The 21432-nt window shown below is 43.4% G+C and overlaps 1 protein-coding gene across 1 annotated transcript in view; it reads left to right on the top strand.

The window, feature by feature from the left end:
* Positions 1–9639: 9639 nt before the first annotated feature.
* Positions 9640–21432, top strand: part of rundc3b (RUN domain containing 3b) — a 20420-nt gene continuing 8627 nt past the window's right edge. Inside the window, exons 1-5 of the mRNA XM_062539082.1 lie at positions 9640–10090; positions 15768–15883; positions 16594–16727; positions 18057–18142; positions 18898–18987. Of these exons, the coding sequence (XP_062395066.1) occupies positions 9999–10090; positions 15768–15883; positions 16594–16727; positions 18057–18142; positions 18898–18987 (518 nt within the window). The 5' untranslated portion in view covers positions 9640–9998. The remainder of the gene's footprint in view (positions 10091–15767; positions 15884–16593; positions 16728–18056; positions 18143–18897; positions 18988–21432) is intronic.

Consider the following 21432-nt stretch of genomic DNA (forward strand, 5'->3'; position numbering starts at 1 on the left):
AGTTGATCACAGATGAGAGCACCTGGGAGTTCACATCTCTGTGGCCCTACACAGAGTGGCCAGGTGCGCCAAACACATCACCACACCAGGACAGGAAATCTGAAACTGAGAGATTGAGAAGGAGCTTTTTTTCAACTGGCCAAGTGGACTTTGTACACTACAATGCTCAACAGATCAGTTGTTTATGCATTTATGCATAATGTGTAATATGTGAAATCTAGAATATATTTATTTTCTTTCCCTCTGTCATAGCATAATCAGGGGACTGCAAGTACAAGTACAGGCCAAGAGATTTTTACAGAGGGTAAGAAATGGATATGCATCAGGGGCTGATGGGCCCAAAGAGAGGCCTTCACCTTGTGATGTAGGCTAATTTAAATAAGCCTCTACAACTTAGTTTCTCATAGGTGAGTGCTGAGTTCGTAAGAGTATGAGAACATCATAGTGTTTTAACACAAACAGTTTCAGTGCTCCTAGAAAACAGGGGTACTATATGTAGCCTATGGAAGTTCAACCACATAGGACACAAAGGAGTTGGGATTCTTTCTTTTTATTTTTCAACCAGTGTTAGGTATAAGTTAGCATGTATTCGTTATGCTAAGTTCAGTTTTCTCCAACTAAAATACGGCAGTGGGCTTACTTTCTAAAACCAGACAAACAACATATACACAGTCTTAGAAATGAAAACAACACCTTACATGTCTAATTTGAAAATAAAATAGATTTAAGATGTCACTTACATCTTCGGCCGTTACAGCAAATGTGGACTAACAAATTACAGCAACTCGGGACGAACAGTCCTCAAACTTCATTAGCACCTATAGCACAAACATATCATGTTTCTAACAGCATTTCAAACAATCAATTAAATGGATTATTACGGTGTGGAAAAGCTATTTACCAGAAAATATACGGAATATGTGGCACACGACAGCTCAGCCTGCTTCCTCTCGTAGCCTACTCTGGGAAAAAGGAGCGAACTCCAACTCACGCAGGGAATTACTAATGAAGGAGGCCAGCTATGTACAACTCGCCAGAATTGGCAACTACCGCCCCCTACTGGGTGTACAATTTACTCTCTAAATACTGCACTTGAATACAATTAATGAACAACCATTCTTAAGGTTTAGTTTATGACAAATGTGAACCTTTGGTCTCAAGAATAGAAAATAATAAAAGAAAACAATTGACAAATCTTAAAATAGCCTATAAAAAAATGAACCATAAATGTAGTGATTTAATTCCTTTTTACCACCTGGTTACATTCTCCCCTGCATATGTCAACGTCCTCGATGACAAATTATTCTATGAAAAACACATTGCTCCTTGCAGGCTTTCTCGAATAAAACAACACCAATACTTGATAAAACATATGGAACCATCTATGTGCTTACTGCTACTGCATTACATGCTGACCTGGGAAGATTGAAAGGGTTTGTATGTATCCCTGCAGTAGTTCTTGAACTGTGCCTCTGAGGAGGTAGGCTGGTTCCCTGATCTGGTGAAGTTGGTGTCTCTACCCTTAGTGTGTCCACATGCTCGTCACCTATGTTATCACTAGTCACCAGTAACTGCTCATCATCATGTACAGGCTCAGGTATAAGAGCATCATCTGTACTGTCCATGTCTAGCTGTGCACTAGGCTCTTCATAGCTTTGGGGACCAGTCACCTCTTCAAGCACTACAAAATCAGGTTCCTCAAATTCATCACAATTGTGTGTTTCTGTCACTCTGGGCATGCTACCCTCAGGGGGACTCACTGTATCAGGTCTCGGTTTAGGCATGGGAAGATTACAAGGCCGCAATTCTGTCCTATGTACCCTCTTAATAGGACCTCCCTCCAAAGGTTCAACAGTATGTGTCGTGCCCTGAATATCTATTACTCTGTATACAACGGGGCTCCAGGCATCCTGGATTTTGTTCCTTCCTAGGGGCCTATGACGAAGGTAGACAATTTGACCTAAATTCACCTTAGGACAGAAGACTTTCTCATTCAATAAAGACATTCTTTCATTAGCCTTATGCTCTGAGTACTCTTTAGCTCGTTCATGGGCCTGTCTCAGTCTCTCCTGATGTACAGACAGCCAGTCTACTCTCCTATCACCTGCAACCGTGTCTTGGCCTAACAAAGCATCTACAGGCAGTCTTGGCTGGACCCCAAAGAGTAAAAAGTGAGGTGAATACCCTGTGGTGGAATGAGGGGTGACATTGTATGCATAAATCAATTCAGGAAGATGCTCAGTCCACCTTCTCTTCTTTTCAGGGGGAAGAGTTCGTAAGAGGTCATGAAGGGTTCTGTTGTACCTCTCGCATTGGGCATTTCCCTGAGGCCTATAGGGAGTGGTACGAGTTTTTTTTAACACCATAAAGTTTACACAACTCAGCAATGACTTCACTTTCAAAGTTTCTACCTTGATCTGAGTGTAATCTCTCCGGTACTCCATATTTCATGAACCATTCCTTCAATAAGATCTTTGCTGTGGTGTCAGCTTTCTGGTCTCTAGTTGGGTAGGCCTGTGTGAATTTTGTGAATACATCTGTGACCACAAGTACATTTTCACGACCATCAGATGCTGGTTCTAACAGAGTGAAATCTACAGCCACCACTTCGAGAGGTCTAGAAGCTAGGAAAGCTGTAACAGGGGGATGTATCTTGGGCTGAGGCATCTTGGTGAGAATACAACGTTGGCACTTCTTCACCCAGTTATCTACATCTTCGTACATGCCAACCCAAAAACCTCTTTGCTTCAACAGGCTAACAGTTCGTTCAATTCCCTGGTGACCCATGGCGTCATGAACACTCTCCAAGACCTGTTCTCTGAGACAAAGTGGAACAAGTAGTTGCCAGCACTGACCGTGTCGAGGATCCTCTACCACTCGATACAACAACCCCTCCCTCATCTGAATCTGACTCCACTGTTTGAGAAGACGCTTTACTGGAGTTGTTAAACCTAGCCGTTCTCTGAAATTGGGTTTCTTTTGTCTATCCCAAAACGTCCGGAACTCCCTCAGAGTTACATCACTGGTTTGAAACTCCACTAGTTGTTCTCTGGTGTATCCCGGCAGTGTATAGGTGTTGCCTTGAGTGTCACTATTTTCAGTGTCTCCAGATTCAAGTGCACGGATTTGTCGAACCCTACAACAATGTATACCAGCTACAACAACATCAGGGTTCAGCATTGTCCCTCTGCTGGTCAGGTTACAAACCGCAACACAGTCATCAAATTCCGCATCCCCATCAGGTTCAGGCTCAGGCTCCCCTGCAAACTCCTGCCTAGACAGAGCATCTGCAGCAGCATTACTAGACCCAGGTCTGTACTTCACTTCAAAATCAAAAACAGATAACTGCCCAACCCATCTCTGTTCTATCGCACCTAGTTTAGCTGATTTCAGGTAACAGAGTGGGTTATTATCAGTCAGGATCACAAATTTCGCACCAAGTAAGTAACTCCTAAATTTGTCAACTACTGCCCATTTTAATGCAAGCAATTCTAACTTCATACTACTGTAGTTGTGGTCATTTCTTTCTGCGTTACGCAGCCTTCTACTCGCATAAGCTATGACACGCTTACGACCGTCTTGTTGCTGGCACAATACAGCACCTAGTCCATGCTGGCTAGCATCAGTCTCTACTATAAAGGGGAGAGTAAAATCTGCAAAACCCAATATAGGAGCAGTGGTCAGTTTTTCTTTGAGATCTTGAAAAGAACTCTGACACTCACTGGTCCATCAGGAACTAAACCGAAGTGATCTTTTAGGCTTGCCATCATATAAACAACTGTTCACCAGATCATGCAGTGGTCCGGCAATTTTTGAAAATCCCTGTATGAACTTCCTGTAGTAGCTACAGAATCCTAAGAAGGACCTCAACTGCTTGACCGAAGTGGGGACCGGCCACTCAGTCACAGCAGCTACTTTCTTTGGATCAGGGCCAATGCCATCAGCAGAAACCTGATGACCTAAGAACTGAACTTTCTCCTGAAGAAAGTTACACTTCTGAAGTTTCAATTTTAACCCTGTCTCAGCTAATCGTGACAAGACAGTCTCTAATCGATTAAGATGTTCGTCAAAAGTCTGTGAGAAAAGCAGAATATCATCCAAATAAACCAGTATGACATGAAAAATTAGATCACTCATAGTAGCTTGCATTAAGCGCTGGAACGTCGCGGGCCCGTTACATACCCCAAATGGCATTCTAAGATACTCAAACAGCCCAAAAGGTGTAGTAAAGGCTGTCTTTGGCCGATCTCTTTCACTCATCGCCACCTGATGGTACCCACTAGCCAAATCAATAGTTGAAAAGAATCGGGCCCCTCTTAATGCATCAAAGCTTTCGTCAATCCTTGGCAATGGAAATGCATCTCGCCTAGTCTTTGCATTTAGCTTCCTGTAATCAATACATAACCTCAAACTGCCATCAGGCTTGCGAACTACCACTATGGGTGATGCATAGGCACTCGCACTTTCCTGAATCACACCCTTTTTCAACAGATTTGTTATGTGTTCTCTAACTTCCCGGTATTGAGTTGGTGGAATTCTCCGGTAAGGCTGTGTCACAGGTATGTCATCAGTGAGGTGAATCTCATGTTGGACTTTATCAGTATAACCTAAGTCCTCATCCTCGGTTGCAAAAACTGTTGAGTACTTTTCTAACAACCTACCCATTTTGTCCTGCTGTTCTGGGGTACCACCAATATTCAACTTGTCAAATAAGGATGTCTTACTTGCCGTAGGAACACTGCTGTCAATACTGATTTGCTCAAGATCTGCAGAAATCCGCTGAAACTTAACCTCACAAGACCCCGTGGTGTTAACTAGATCTGCAGGAGTAAGCAAGCCAACTCTAGTCCTAGGATGAAGCCAAACGTCCTCTGGTGACGTGTTTATAACCTGCACTGGAAACTCGAGGTTCCCAGCAGGAACAAGCGTCGGCACCACTAACAACCCACCTGGTAATGGGGTACTGGCAGGCTCTAACAAGAGTGTTTGTCCATTTGCCCCTGTTCTCTTGACCCCTCTAGCTATTACTGTAGCAACAGATAAGGCTGGGACATGGGCCAGGTCTTTACCGGAGGTACGGGCAAAGGACACCCGGTGAACAACATCAACTAACTGCATTTTCTGGAAAGCTTCTCGCCAATCTGAGTCCAAGTGGCCATTGAGTGCTGTGTCAAATTCTGCATGAACTATCTGCCGGCACCTGCTGATGATATTCATTCCAATTAACCCTGGTGCAGCAGAGGAGTTTGGTGAATCTTTTACTACTAAAAACCCACAATCAGGTAAGGTCATACCCATGGTTTCCACATTCAATTCAAGATAGCCTAAGTAAGGGATGTCCAACCCATTTGCCGCAGTTAGCTTTAACCACCCAGAAGTAGAAAGCATCTGATGGTCATCACCTAACAAACAATCCCTGAAGAAACTTTCAGTAATGGTACTAACCTGACTACCAGTGTCAAGTAGACATGATGCAGTTACCCCCTTGATTTTTAATTCAACTATTGGGCATTTCCCAACTGCTCGTTCAAGTAGTTTACTTCGAATGGTAGTATCGGATGAGCCAATAGTCTCCCCTCGCATTGCTTGGCTCATAACAACCGAGGGTGTCAGTTTTCCTGGGCACTGGGGACTTGAGGTTGTACACTAAACCTCTTGGTACATGCACGTGCTAGATGCCCTACTCCATTGCACTTAAAGCAAATGGGCTGCCCATCTTCAGCAAAGCGTGGCTGCACTCTGGGCCTATAATCAGGTCTTCTATACATCTGCTGGGTCCTAGACATGTTCAGCTCCTTGACAGCTTTTGTAAGTTCAGATATAGCAGTATCCTGCGCCACTAGCCGTTTTTCTTGTCTAGAGACTACTTCTAAGACTTCATCCAATGTAGAAGGTTGGCCCTTTCTCATACTGACAGCTGCACATAGATTTTGACTAGTTATCTCAGACACTTTTGATCTCACTATTTTAGGCGTAGTACTATGTTCCTCCATGGCCCATAACTCTGCTTCCTTACGAACACCTCTAAGGTCTAGGTGAGGTTTCTCTCTCACTAATTTTCTAAGTTCTCTCTTGAGCAATGCATCACGTAAACCTTCAATGAACTGATCTCTCAACAGGATTTTTGCATCTGGGACAAGATAGGGAGACTGCTTAACTGCAGAGATTAGTAGGTGGGACAGATTGTGGGAATAGTCACTCAAAGTTTCACTTTCTGCTTGTTTGAGGTTGTAGAAGGACTGTAAAAGTTGAGTGGCACTGCGTTTTTCACCAAAAGCCTCAAGTAGGCAATGAAACACATCATCGGGCTGCTTAGACTCATTCCCTACGCACATCCGGACCTCTTCAAGTGCTGGGCCTCTTAAGAGGGAAATTACAAAATCAAATTTCTCATCTACGGTTTGCTCCCGGGTTCTTAAAACCCTTTCCACCTCCTCAATAAATTCCTCAACAGCCCTCCCATCTTTACTGTACTCCCCGCTAAAATTCTGAATGTGACGTTCTCTGTACACATAGGATCGCGTTGCCTTATGTGCCATGGCCTCTGCCTGCAACCTCCCAAGCTCTGAAATCTGATCCTGTAGCCTATCCAACGTATTCTGTCTCTGATCACTTGAGTCACTGATAGGCCTATGCCTACTCGGCTCTGCCTGTTCAGAATCACTTTGCTCATATGACATTTTCAATTTCAAGCTATAAACAAATCAAAATAATATACTGAAAACGTTCAGTCCTTATAACAAAAGAAAATGTTCAATGTTCAAACGTTCAATTTTCAAGGATATTTCTTCAAGAAAAGTCTCTGGAAATGATCTGCGCGAAGATCCTCTCATCCACACGGTACAGGCTGGCACCGTCACGAAACCCTCTCCTCTGCAGTACAACAGGATAGCACGTGTAGTTCCAGCCGCGTTGTCTTCACCACTGCCGTATTTTTTTTTTTAGCTAAGCAAAGCAATGCTACACTAGTTGATATTAGAGACCCCACTCCTGGTACCAATTTGTAGCCTATGGAAGTTCAACCACATAGGACACAAAGGAGTTGGGATTCTTTCTTTTTATTTTTCAACCAGTGTTAGGTATAAGGGTATCCGCCGTTCATTCCGACATACCAGCACTCCGACATTGACGTCCAATTGTCGTAGTGGAGGCATGTCTCCTTATGGGAAAAAGTCCCACCACTCCGACATTTTTTTTTTTCATGGTCGCAGTGGCGGTATTTCACTTTTTTTTCAAACAACGTGCCATTCCGACATGAGGTAATTAATAGGCTATTAATGTTACAGTTATTATTTTGCTGTCACTTCGTCTTTTTTATGGCCTAGAAGGTTGTATTTGGTATCTGTGGATAGCTCTAGCTCTCCTCTTTTATCTGACATGCAAGTCATATATTTTTGACCAGGCGTTTCACGAGTAAATCAAACGAAAGTAGCGAGCCGAAGCTATATGACATTCTTATTTGTTTGTCACTTCGTCTGTTTTTATAACACAAAAGGATCGATGTGTTTGGTATCAACGGAAAGCTCTGTTTCTCCTCTTTCATTTGATATGCTTGTCATGTCTGTGCGATGCCTGGTCCCGGAGTAATCCAAGCGAGAGCAGTGGCTGTGTGCGTGAACGCAGAGCAATATAGACTGTAAATATGATATACTTTGATTTAAATTCATGATTTTATTTTATACTTTATACTTGATCGTACAGACACGTGTCTAGTCTCGTTGGAAAGCCCCGGTTCTGCTCTTTCATGCAATATAGGTCTCATCTCGCTGGGACAAATAATCACGGAGCAATGTAACAGAGAAGAATGGGTGTGTTTTTTGACGCACTTTGCATCCGTCGGGCTCATAGGGTCCGTTAAATTGACTTGGAAAAAAATAGGATTTGTAAACTGTCGGAATGGGGGTACTAAAATGTGTCGGATTGGCAGCATGTCTAAATAGCAGCATGTCGAAATAGAGGCATGTCTAAATGGAAGCATGTCGTAGTGGTGGCATGTCTGAGTGGCAGCATGTAACCAGGTATAAGTTAGCATGTATTCGTTATGCTAAGTTCAGTTTTCTCCAACTAAAATACGGCAGTGGGCTTACTTTCTAAAACCAGACAAACAACATATACACAGTCTTAGAAATGAAAACAACACTTTACATGTCTAATTTGAAAATAAAATAGATTTAAGATGTCACTTACATCTTCGGCCGTTACAGCAAATGTGGACTAACAAATTACAGCAACTCGGGACGAACAGTCCTCAAACTTCATTAGCACCTATAGCACAAACATATCATGTTTCTAACAGCATTTCAAACAATCAATTAAATGGATTATTACGGTGTGGAAAAGCTATTTACCAGAAAATATACGGAATATGTGGCACACGACAGCTCAGCCTGCTTCCTCTCGTAGCCTACTCTGGGAAAAAGGAGCGAACTCCAACTCACGCAGGGAATTACTAATGAAGGAGGCCAGCTATGTACAACTCGCCAGAATTGGCAACTACCGCCCCCTACTGGGTGTACAATTTACTCTCTAAATACTGCACTTGAATACAATTAATGAACAACCATTCTTAAGGTTTAGTTTATGACAAATGTGAACCTTTGGTCTCAAGAATAGAAAATAATAAAAGAAAACAATTGACAAATCTTAAAATAGCCTATAAAAAAATGAACCATAAATGTAGTGATTTAATTCCTTTTTACCACCTGGTTACATATATGCTGATCCTTTCCACATGACCTCAAAAGTCTAGAGTCACAATTCAAAGTTCAGTGTGGTCAATGTAGTTGGTGGGGGGAGGAAGGAAGAGGTTAGTGTGAGAAACAGTCTGCTATAGAAAGAAAGAAAGAAAGAGAAAGAAAGAAATAAAGAAAGAAATAAAGAAAGAAAGAGAGACTGAAAGATAGTATGGTAGGCTATTTGTGTTTGTTGGGATATTTATCCCTCTGTATCTCAGGAACTATAGGCTATAGCACACTGAAATAGGCAACACAACAACATTCTAAAATAAGCCTATGCCTAAGGATTTTCTTTAATCCATTATGGTCTCACTAATAATCGTAGTCCAGGACACATTCGTAATAATTTTGCCCATGGCATAGGTATTTGAATAACAATCTAACAACGCGAACACATCTCTATTTTATAACCTGCGTTACTAAGAGTGACCTCTAGATGTCACTCTTCTTTCAATAAATTGATTATAGGTGCCTGAAGTCCGTGCGCTACGCATTTCTCCGTTACCTCGTCTTTGGATAGTCTGACATCAGACATGCTTGGAATTTAATGTATTTGAACGCATTGCTCAAATAAAAACATTTATAACATGCATAACATAACATATAACGTTTTGTATACATTGGCCAATAACACAAAATACAGGCTGTCAACTTTGTGTCACCCCAAAAGATTGGAGGGTTATGCCTAGAATATTTACTGGTAAATTAGACCCTATATTAGTATAGATCATACTATTCGCAAACGTGTATAGCTCACAATAATACGCTTAAATTAGCTCAATATATGAATTCATGAATGGATTTAGGCTAGCTATTCAATTGATAACTGAACGGCGCGCATTGAGAGCCAATAAAGATCTTTTGGTGCGAATATCGTGGCCATTGAAGTGGTGCAAGAACGCCACAAATGCAGCAGAGGGGAAGAATATGAGAGAGCGAGAGAGAGAGGGAGAGAGAGACAGAGAGAGGTGCGTGAGTAAAAGGAAACTCCCTGTTTCCTTTGCCGTCACATTTCTCTAACCACGCGCATGTGGTTGTGGCGTTGGGAACGAGATTACGCGTTTTGTCCCAGTATTTTGTTGCGGTTTCAGAAAGACAAGATCTCATGATTTTCGCCCCTGCACGCGGCGCCGTAGCTCTCGCCTGTCTCCCGGGTCAGCAGAAGCGCCGACAGGATTCACGGTCTCCCAAGGCATCGACAATCAAAGCAGAGGCACGAACGCCCGAGTGGCAGGGGTGACACGACAAGAAGGGAAAGGGAGGATGGCAGCTCTAAGCTTGGGGCTCAGTGGAGCCCGGAAGAGGGCTGCCGCTGGCAGCGCCGTGGAGAGGAAAAATCTGATTACCGTCTGCAGGTAACGATGTGCTTGTGCACTTGCATTGGAATAATTCAAACAAGCTTAGGCTACACTCAGGTAGTGCCCAATCACTGCTGACGCGTATGATTTCTGTCCATATTTCTAAAGGCATGGTCCGTGTGCCGAACACTGCTGGATAGGTTTTTGTCTCAGAAATGTATTGAGGTCCATACGTGCTCCGATTGTGAATGGTAACTGTCAGTAGGCCTGTTGCTGTTGACCAGTGCAATCACGTCATAGTGTAGTTCTAGCCTAGTAGTAAAAAGTGGTTAGAGCAGTTACATGTCGTTTAAGTTTTATGTCGTCGCACTGCCTATAGGAAAAGCATTGCGTCAGTCGTCAGAGGATTGTCACTTCACTTCATGGCCAGTCCCATGGATTCATATCACACGACACGATGACTCATACCATTACAAATGAATACATCCCTATTTTTGCGTGCGGCAACCATATGCTGGGTCGAATAGTGTGTAAGCTACAGATGCAATGTGGGAGAGCCTAACGACCACCTACCACCAACCACCAACACAGCAGAGAAGTAAAGTGTGATATCAGCATTTACAATGCAATCTTGTGTCACTGGCCTATCTGACAACAGAAAAAAAAAATCTCAGGGTTACCTGTACTCTTGAGGCCAGTTCATCCACCTAGTAATGATCAGTCATATGGTCACACAATGTACAATGCTTGTTTGTGAAGATTAACATTGTTCAGTAAACTATTTAAAGACATTCTGCAGTTCCAATCCTATGGTGTTTGTTAAACCAATTGCTTCCCATAGTCTTTACAAGCAGTGTAGTCTGTGATACGCAGGGCTAGGCTGTATACCCACTTAAAAAGCATCACCATCTCAGTATATCCACTTAGCATGGATACGCATTAACATTAGGGGATGATCACAGCATACTACAGCCAGCTACTATCACAGCATATCCACTACAGCTAACTAGACTACACCACTGCTTCTAAGTATCTATTAATCTGCACTCCCATGTTTATGCACAGTCCTGGCTCTCTACTAGTGCTTAAACCTAGCACCAAGTGCTTAAACTAAAAACCAACAGCCTATCATTCATAATAATAGAGTTTCATGATCAAGGAGGTGTGTGTAATGTGGCTGTTGAGCTCAACATCAACAACCGTGGCTTGAGGTGATGCTGACTCACAGACTGTGCCTTTAATTGTACTCTATTCAGTACCAGCACCATTGTAATGTGGAAGCCTGGCTAAAATATGATCCCAACCAGAAAACATCCTTTTCTGGTGTACAAGTCTTTACATTATGTGACTTGCACCCTTTTGGTAATGGATATGAAGTAGTGTTGGTGCATAGAAGATGTAACCCTTGGGCATATGTGCAAGCCTATTTAAAATCTTCAGTGCCTCTTATAGGGATCAAAGTTTGGTCAAAGGGATCCTGTAAAGCCTAGCTCAGCTGAGATGCATTCGCCTTCACAGGCCTCCAGTCGTGTGTGGACTGGGTCAACAGTGGGACATCAGGCTGTTGATGACTACACATGAAGCATTTATTAACCTCGAAAACATGCTGACAGACAGCCAAACACCAATGAAGTCCATAAGAAGTGTAACTAAGTAGAAAAATATCTAATGCTAAGACCTATGGTTTTGGCATATAACGGCCTTCATCGTTTGAATTTCTGCCCAGTGAAGTGCTCAGGTATTCTTGGCAGTTATGGTGAATGTAGCTCACAGGAGTTCAGCTGATAATGTACTCTAATGGGTGCGAGTACCATGCTCTCTTTATTTCATGCACATAGAGTGTGTTCTCCTGTTCATCCGCTTTACTGCGGTGTGTTGTGCTGGCCCTTTAGGCTCCGCTTCTTATTGACATTTACATATTCATTTAGCAGTAACATTTTTATCCAAAGCGACATACACCAACGAGGAATAACATTAAAGCTATATTGCAGAGGAGACCTTCAGTAACAATTCATAGTACCACACCAATACATACGACTGCCAGAGGATCATGAGAGTGAAGAAGTTTAATATTGGTCAAAGTGTAGTGGAAGGAGATAGTGGTAGAAGGCACATGAAGTGCATGAGTTCTTAGGAGTATTAGGAGAGGAGGTGCTTCTTGAATGTAGAATGGGACATCCGTGCTGTGGGAGTAGGCTACTGGGTAAGTCGTTCCACCATCGGGGAACTACAGGAATGATCCGTGATCCTGTTGGCATGCATAAAGCATACAGTAAAAAGAATCTAGATGTGGTATGCATCCGAATGCATCAACAACACACACCGAGGTAAAAGGTGTTAAATAGCAGATTCTTTATTCACTCAGCACTGGTAAAATTATGAAATAAAAAGAGATGAAATGTGGCAATGCCTTTATTCTTTTTATTTAATGATCTTACCAATGCCATTTACTGATGCACCCCCCACCACCACCACCACCACCACCAGTGTACACTTGGCCTTTAGATAATTAAAGCAGGATTAATGTCAGGCGTGACCTCTTGAGATTGTGGTTTTAATAATGATATCCATATCGGAACTGTAACCTTATTAAAGACAGGGGTTACTACGCTCAGCTGGCAGAGAAGAAGAAAGAAAGCAAGTGAGAGACTAAGCTCAGGTGTGTGTGTGTGTGTGTGTGTGTGTGTGTGTGTGTGTGTGTGTGTGTGTGTGTGCGTCTGCCTGCCTGCCAGTCTGTTTGTCTGGAGGTTTTGGACTCTTAATTCCTTAACTGACATTTCTGGAGAGAGAGAGAGGGAGAGAGAGAGAGAGAGACTATTTGAATATCTATTTTCAAGGATTCATAAAGTTTTAGTCCTACCACCAAAGTGCACATGCAAAGGCCAGACTGACCCATATTCCTCTGACCCGAGTACTTCCCATTCAGCATGGCCTCCTCTGATACATGCTTTGTCCACCTGGGGCTGGTGCCGGGACTGCTGGGTTAATCTGTTCCTGGGCAGGTCAGTGCTCACGTCTGGCGCCGAGCCAACTCCACTCAAGCAGCACTGACCCCTGTAGCTCTCTGCACACTCTTTTGGTGGTGGTGTGTGTGTGTGTGTATGTGTGTGTGTGTGTGTGTGTGTGTGGGGGGGGGGGGGGGGGGGGGGGGGGTTGTTTGTGGTGTAAACATGGCTGGTTGTTTGCTCAGTGACACACTTAGTACGGTTTGTATTCCAAAAAGTGTGTCCTTACTTCCAACAACATTGTAAACACTGTCTTGGCCCGATAAAGTGACTTTGAAAGTGACTGTGTTTGGCATTTCAACAATATTTTTTCTTATTTCTCCATTGTTGATTTACATGTAATTCTACAGTCAAAATCTTTGATCAACAGCAATTTGTTACTGATCCTTTCAATGTATTCAAACATTTTTGGGGTGAAGAGTGTGTGTGTGTGTGTGTGTGTGTGTGTGTGTGTGTGTGTGTGTGTGTGTGCGTGTGTGGAGCTTGTCTATTCATCAAAGATAATGAAGGTTACAGGGGATACAGTTATGCCATATGAGTCCAGATTCTCAGTTTTCTCTGACTGTAGGATGTCATAGCTTGTCACAGAAATGATATTGCCTGCTGAGATTATGGATGTCTGGTTCGGTAGCTAGCCGTGGTCCTGACAGGGATGCCTATAGTGGACATTGCTCCCATGTTATAGATAAGGTGTATTGTGAGCTTAGAGCTACGAGTGAACTGGAGAAGGTGGGAGGCGTTGCAACACCTGAGCATGTGACAGTGGACAGGTAAGGATGTTTTAAATCTCCCAGAAGTAGAACTGGATGAGTGATGGCTGTCAATCATTCTGAGGGCTCCTCCAGAGCTTTGTTTATTAAATGGACCTCCAACGTAAAGTACTGTAATATGGCCTGCCGTGAAGTCATCTTTTCTTGAGTGACACAATGTTTTTTCCCTTAATGCTTGTTGCAGCTGGTCTTTTGTAATAGTGATATGTCGTTTGGTCTGGTGGTCACAGATCCTGTGCCAATCTGTGGGTGGCAGAGGATGTGAGCAGCGCTGCATGGCCATGTTTGAAGTTGTTTGTGGTGCTGGCATGATGCCGCTCTTAATGCTCGCTAATGTCAGAAAGCCACGGGGCACTTAGCATGAACCCCCCCCCCCCCACACACACACACACACCACACACACACACACTTCCTTTATCTGCTAATGAAGTAAATCACAAGCATAACCATTACTTACTCCGTATGTAATTAAGACCTATTATTGTTTTGGAGCAGCTGCACACTCTCTCCATGCAGCGAATATTGAAATGCCGGTCACATCTCGCCGTTCCTCAGGGCCAGTGCCAAACGTCTCTATATTGCGTTATCTCCAGGCCGGCTCTAATCAGGGCGGGGACGGCTTCAGAACCTTTCATTGTGTTCCCGCCGTGCGTTGTGCCGGTGACTCAGACGCAGGAGCCGGGGTCGCAAAAAAAACCCAAGTCGCTCCTCGAGTGAGTCTTTGCCACTGTGCGAGTTGACGCCGGCGCCAGTTTTTTTTTTTTAACTTTAGCTGGATGTTTTGTGTCAGACGAATGATGGAGTGAGTAATCTCTTCTAAAGGAGGGAAAGAAAAAGCGACATTTTCACTGAATAGCTGCATAATATCTGTGGGTGTTTTTTTTATTGTTGGAGAGGAATAAATAGCCATTATTTCATCTGCGGGGAACAGTCAGGGAGAAAGACGGCTCGATCTGACATCAGAATCTGATGAGTCCCTTCAGAGATCAGAGAACACAAAGTCTTACTGTAGAATGAAAGGAAGGATATGAAAGCAGAGAGAAAGAAAAGGACACACACACATACACACACACACACACACACACACACACACACACACACACAGTTTCAGGGAAGTGTGTGTGTGTGTGTGTGTGTGTGTGTGTGTGTGTGTGTGTGTGTATGTGTGTGTGTGTGTGTGTGTGTGTGTGTCTGTGTGTGTGTGTGTGTGTGTGTGTGTGTGTGTGTGTGTGTGTTTGTAAACAGGAGAGGGTGGAGGGAGGATATTACTCTTGTTCTTGACCAGTCCGGATAAGCTCCATGCTGACCTAGCCTGGCAGCACCTGTTTACATCACCACCTGCCGTGTGTCCCTTACTCACACCTCATTTCCCCTCTCCCTCTCTGTGTCAACATGTTCCCCCTCTCTCCTCTTCTTTTTATTCCTCCTCCTTTTCTTCTTCTTCTTCTTCTTCTTCCTCCTCCTCCTCTCTTCATCTTGTTGCTTTTCTCTCTATAGATTTAAAATTGAGTTTTAGAATGAGTTTCTGTAGTGACAAATTAGGATATCAGAGTCAGAAATAATGAACCCTGATCATTAATCATTAACATTAGGCACACAAGCACTCACTCACACACACACACGCACACACACACGCACACGCGCACGCACACACACACACACACACACACACACACACACACACACACACACACACAAACACACGTGCGCTCACACATTCTGAGCTGTTATGTTAATTGTTCACAGTTGGTTGAAGTACATTTCATTTTTTTGGTTCCATATTCTATTTAATCATTGATACATGGCTTAACACACTTTATAAAAAACTTCTCATTGAATGGATCTGAATAAACTGAATGCAAGTTGATAGTTGACCAATAGTAGGCCTACTACTACTAATATTTGACCAGAAAAGTAGCCTACCGTATGAACTGAGATTCGAACTTGTCTCCTCTGTAGGTTCTCTGTGAAGACGCTGATTGACCGCTCGTGCTTTGACACTGTGGATGACTTGTCTCCCGAATTCACCAACTTTGTGTCCATCCTGGAGCAGATCCTCAGTCACCGGCTCAAAGGTCAGCAATGACTCAGGAGATGTTGTCCAGGAAACGATCATGCCCTCGCAATGTAGTATGTTATACTGTATGTAGTATGTATGTTGAGTATTGCAGAATCCCTGTATTGTGATAACATTGTTGTCATTGGCAACATATTGGGATTGTTTCACAAGTTTCTCCCACTGCCACTTCGCTGGTCTGAGTACATCATCAGGTAGAGCTAAATGTAGAGATAAAATTTTAAATGTATCCAATGCAGTTTGGGGTATTTTGCCAATTCTAGAGCTCCCTGCTCTCCTAAGAGTTACGGAATATTTCTATTTTACTTTGCCGTTGTAAATACCTCTCACGACTTTAACCCTCCCCCTGGACACGGAACATGAGCCTTTGTTTTGGAGCTGAGGGACTAGCAAACAGGCAAAGACAATGTCCAAAGAGCTATAGTTACTGACCCGGCAATGTCTCTCGATTCTCGCGAGATCTCTCCAACTTGCTGTCAGCCAATTTGTAAGGCATAGTTTTCCGCTTGCAGGCCACTGCTAGCTTATACATGTGCACAGTTCTCCTCATTACATGTTTAAAGCTGTTATATTAAGGTAACAAATGTACACAGGGTGCCTTTAATGACACTCATGTGTATCTATCACAGTGTACAGTATCTCTTTTGCATTATGCTTCAGGGATCTGAGTCATTTTCTTGCTCTGCCTCTCTGGCTCTCTCCTCCCAGGGCAACTGAGCTGGTTCGGCTATGAGAGTGCGAGGAGTTTCTGGGACTACGTTCGACTGGCCTGCAGCAAAGTCCCCCATTCCTGCATCCACAGCATTGAGAGCATGGAGAACGTACGCAGCTCCAGAGCCAAGGTAAATATACACACATACACATGCATACTGTTTAGTGTTTACACATATGCATACACACACACACACACACACACACACACACACACACACACACACACACACACACACACACACACACATCATAGCTGATCAACAACCAGGCCTAATACAGCATGACAGCAGTTGCAAACTCGCCGCATGTTGTACCCGGGATATGTAAAGGCCCTCCTTCATGGCACAACATGCGCTGCCACAGAGGTCAATTAGCAACCAAACCTATGTAGAATTACACAACCAAATGCAAGATAAGATCAATGCACAAATGGCTGGTGTCAAAAAAACATGGCTTGTTGTACCCGGGATCCGTAAAGGCACTCTTTCATGACATGGCACAACATCACTAGTATTACTAGTAGCCTGAATAACACTGAACAGAGAAAAACCCACAACATCACCTTCAACCTTCATGAACATTTCCCTTCTCACGTATCTCCGCCTCTGAAACAGCAATTCCATTTATAGAACAAGGCCACCTGAGGTGCGTTCAAGTTCACCGAACATAGGCGAACGTTTGCGAACGTACGAGTTTTTGGCGAACATTTGCTAACAATCGCAAACAGTCAGAGGAGGTGGTGCGCCGCGAACATACAGTGGACTGGACGTGAGTTTGACGAACGCAACAATGCAATTACTGTTAGAATGGAATGTTACTGTAACACCAAATCGTTCAAATTTAACAGTTCAAAGAAAACATGTTCACCACGAACGTTCGCCTATGTTTGGGAATTTGAACGCACCTCTGATGTGTTGCAAAAGACCAAACAGTAAGCACCACAACTTAAGTTTACCAGGCAAGAAGGTTCTGTTGATGGAACACACATACACAGACACACACACACACACACACACACACAGACACACACACACACACACACACACACACACACACACACACACACACACACACACACACACACACACACACAGACAGTATGCTTTGAGTTTTTGGAAGAAGATCATGTTTTGATTTCATTCACAAATACTGTACATTCAATAGCCTTCGGCAGTTTGGCATACTGCTTTAGTCTCTCTTCAGTGGGTGAATCTCTGTCTTTCTCCCTTCTACTCTCTCTCTCTCTTTGCCTGTCCCCCGGTCTGTATATCTCCCTACTTCCTACTCTCTCTATGGATATCTTTCTCTCTTTCTGTCTTTCCTCTCTCTCTCCCTTTCCTTCACTCCCTCTCTCCTTCTCTCTCTCTCTCACTCCCCCTCTCTCCTCTCTCTCCTTCACTCCCTCTCTCTCCTTCTCTCTCTCTCTCTCTCTCTCTCTATCTATGTCTGTATCCCAGGGGAGAGCTTGGATCAGAGTGGCTTTAATGGAGAAGCGTTTGTCTGAGTACATCTCCGCCGGGCTGAGAGACTTCAAAACCACAAGGTCTCTTCTGCTTCTGATCTACATGTGCATCCTAAAAATTGACATTTACTAGCCTTTCGCAAATCTATGGGTGCCAAAGGCAGTCATTTCCGCAGCTGACTTACTCAATGCCATGGTGGTTTGTAAAGGTCTGACTGGCCTCCACGGAGCCCAATTCACTCTGGGAGGATAGCTGAGGTAGGCTGGGTAAACCCTGCCTGATCTGCCGGGGATTTGGATTTCATCCTGCAGCTCAGGCTGAAAACCTGCACATCTCTCCTGCTTCCTGTCCACATCTTCTGGGTCCAATCGCAAACTAGCTTATCCAAAAGGCACACCCGGATCGTTGGTCTGATTGGTTGAAGGACTATCCAAAAGCGTACAATCACTTGAACTATGCCATAGATCACACCTCTTGTGCAGTAGAAATACAGTGCAGACTCCCCAGACTAATGTTCAATATTAAAAGACTGAGTTTAGTATGGTGATAGCCAGACTAGCTGAGGAGAATAGTTGGCTGGAATCAATGCCATGAATGATTTTTGGGGGAATTGTGTGACTGAAGATGTTATATCCGTTCATTTTGTTAGTTGATTTCTATCTATTACTTGTTTCATTATCATTTTGCTCTGTTCTTTTATAGTGCCAATCTTAGTCTCCCTGCAGTGTTCTTATTTTGTGATAAGCTGCACTGACTTCAGGTGGTAGTGCTTGCTTTTTTTTTGTTTCTGCTCTGGTTGTGCGTGTGCTGAGCTTGTCGTTTGTGTTGCTCTCAGGAGGTTTTATGATGACGGCGCAGTCATGTTGGGGGAGGAGGCGGGGCTGCTGGCTGACACCCTCATCGGACTCAATGCCATCGACTTCAGGTACAGCGACCTCTCCCTCCCTCAGCACAGCACGCACACGGACCCGGGCCAGACTGGGGCCGAGGCCGGGCCACGGTCGTCAGGCGTAGTGTTGTCTGATTGGTGCAGTAGGCAGCGTTAGTGGTTTTACAGTAAGTAAGTAGTGGAATTGAGGAAGAATGAGAATGGCTCAGGACAGATTAAACACTCCAAGTTCCTTTTTTCTTCACAAGTTGCCAGTAAAAGAAGAAGTGAATTATCAGTATGTTTATATTTATATTTATAGATGTATAAGTACAACTCGGCACTAATAGATATGGAAATTGCTGTGTCTTTACTATCTGCCAGTTTTCCTACTACAGCGCCCTCCACAATTATTGGCACCCCTGGTTAAGATGTGTTCTTTAGCTTCTAATAAATTCATTTTTTTTCCAAATAATATAGGACCACAATGAAAAAAAAGCGTAAAATCCAACCTTTAATACAAGTGCATTTATATAGAAGGAAAAAAATCCCACATTAAGAAACAATTATTCTTCATAAAATCACCTGTTCCACAATTATTGGCACCCCTAACAATTCCTAGGAAATAAATGTAATTAAAGTATTTCTGTCATTTCTGTCATTTCTACAGTAGTTTACAAAGTCAATCAGAGTATGTAGGAACATTTAATTAGTAATTCTTAACATCCTGTTTCCCTGGGCTATCAATATGACGTGACACAGAGGCCATTTCTCTTCAACATGGGAAAGACAAAGGAACACACTGTTCAAGTAAGGCAGATGTGTGTCGACCTTCACAAGTAAGGCAATGGCTATAAGAAAATAGCCACTCGCACACCTGCCCATATCTATGGTCAGAGGAATCGTTAAGAAGTTCAAAACAACTGGAACAGTGGTAAACAAGCCTGGAAGAGGACGCATGTTTATTTTGCCACCACGCACAGTGAGGAGGATGGTAAGAGAATTTAAAAAATCTCCAAAACTCACTGTTACAGAATTGCATCAAATGGTTGCATCTTGGGGTCAAAAAGTCTCCAAAACAACCGTCAGGCACTATCGACATGACAACAAGTTGTTTGGGAGGCATGCAGGGAAAACAACCTTTCTCACTCAAAATCATAAGCACAAACGTCTGGAGCGGTACTGGGCCTTTAACTGGGACCGTGTGCTTTGGTCAGATGAGACAAAGTTAGAGCTTTTTGGCAACAAACACTCTAAGTGGGTCTGGCGTAACAAAAAGATGAGTATGCAGAACAGCACCTCATGCCCACTGTGAAGTATGGGGGAGGATCGGTGATGCTTTGGGCCTGTTTCTCTTCCAAAGGGCCTGGGAACCTTGTTAGGGTGCATGGCATCATGAATGCTTTGAAATACCAGGACATTTTAAATCAAAATCTGGTGGCCTCTGCCCGAAAGCTGAAGATGGATCGTCACTGGGTCTTTCAGCAAGATAATGACCCTAAACATATGGCCAAGTCTACACAGAAATGGTTCACCAGACACCGTATCAAGCTCCTACCATGGCCATCTCAGTTCCCAGACCTCAACCCCATTGAAAACCTGTGTGGTGAGTTGAAGAGGAGAGTGCAGAGGAGAGAACCCAGGTCGTTGGATGATTTGGAGATTTTGTGCAAAGAGGAATGGTCGAAGATCCCTCTTTCTGTTTTCTCTAATCTTGTGAAACATTATAAGAGAAGATTAGGCACTGTTTTATTAGCAAAAGGGGGTTGTACAAAGCATTTACATCAGGGGTGCCAATAATTGTGGCACACATGATTTGATGTAAAATAATTATTTCTTAATGTGGGATTTTTTTCCTTCTAAATAAATGCACTTGTAGTAAAGGTTGGATTTTACGCTTTTTTTCATTGTGGTCCTATATTATTTGGAAAAAGAATGAATTTATCAGAAGCTAAAGAACACATCTTAACCAGGGGTGCCAATAATTGGGAGCCTTCTCTCTCTCTCTCTCTCTCTCTCTCTTTCTCTCTTTATCTTTTCCCAGTCTCTCTCTCCTCTCTCTTTCTTTCTCTGTCTTTCTCTTTCTTTTCCTCTTCTCTCTCTCTCTCGTGGAGAGGGCACTCCTCTCACCTAGTACCTACTGTGTCTCTCCTTCCCTCCCATGCCAGAAGTGAGTCATCACTTGTGATTTCTCTGTATGGCGTTATCACCCTGAGCAAGCAGGAAGAAAGGAAGGGAGTGGAGAAGAGAAAGAGAGAGAGAATGATTGAGGCAGACAAAAAGAGATTAGTATAAAATCGAAGAGTTAAGACAAACACAGTACTTCAAATATGTTTAATCCTCATAACAATGAGTCTTGTCTATTATTTATTGACTTTTTCGTACCATCCCCTCCTACAATCGTAATACTCCAGATGAATCATGGACATCAGAGCTAACGAGACCTGGGGTGGCTTTCAAAATCTCTGCTCGATCCTCGATGCTCGGTCCTCGAGGTGCGTT

Source organism: Sardina pilchardus, chromosome 6, assembly GCF_963854185.1.
Source record: "Sardina pilchardus chromosome 6, fSarPil1.1, whole genome shotgun sequence".
Taxonomy (NCBI): domain Eukaryota; kingdom Metazoa; phylum Chordata; class Actinopteri; order Clupeiformes; family Clupeidae; genus Sardina; species Sardina pilchardus.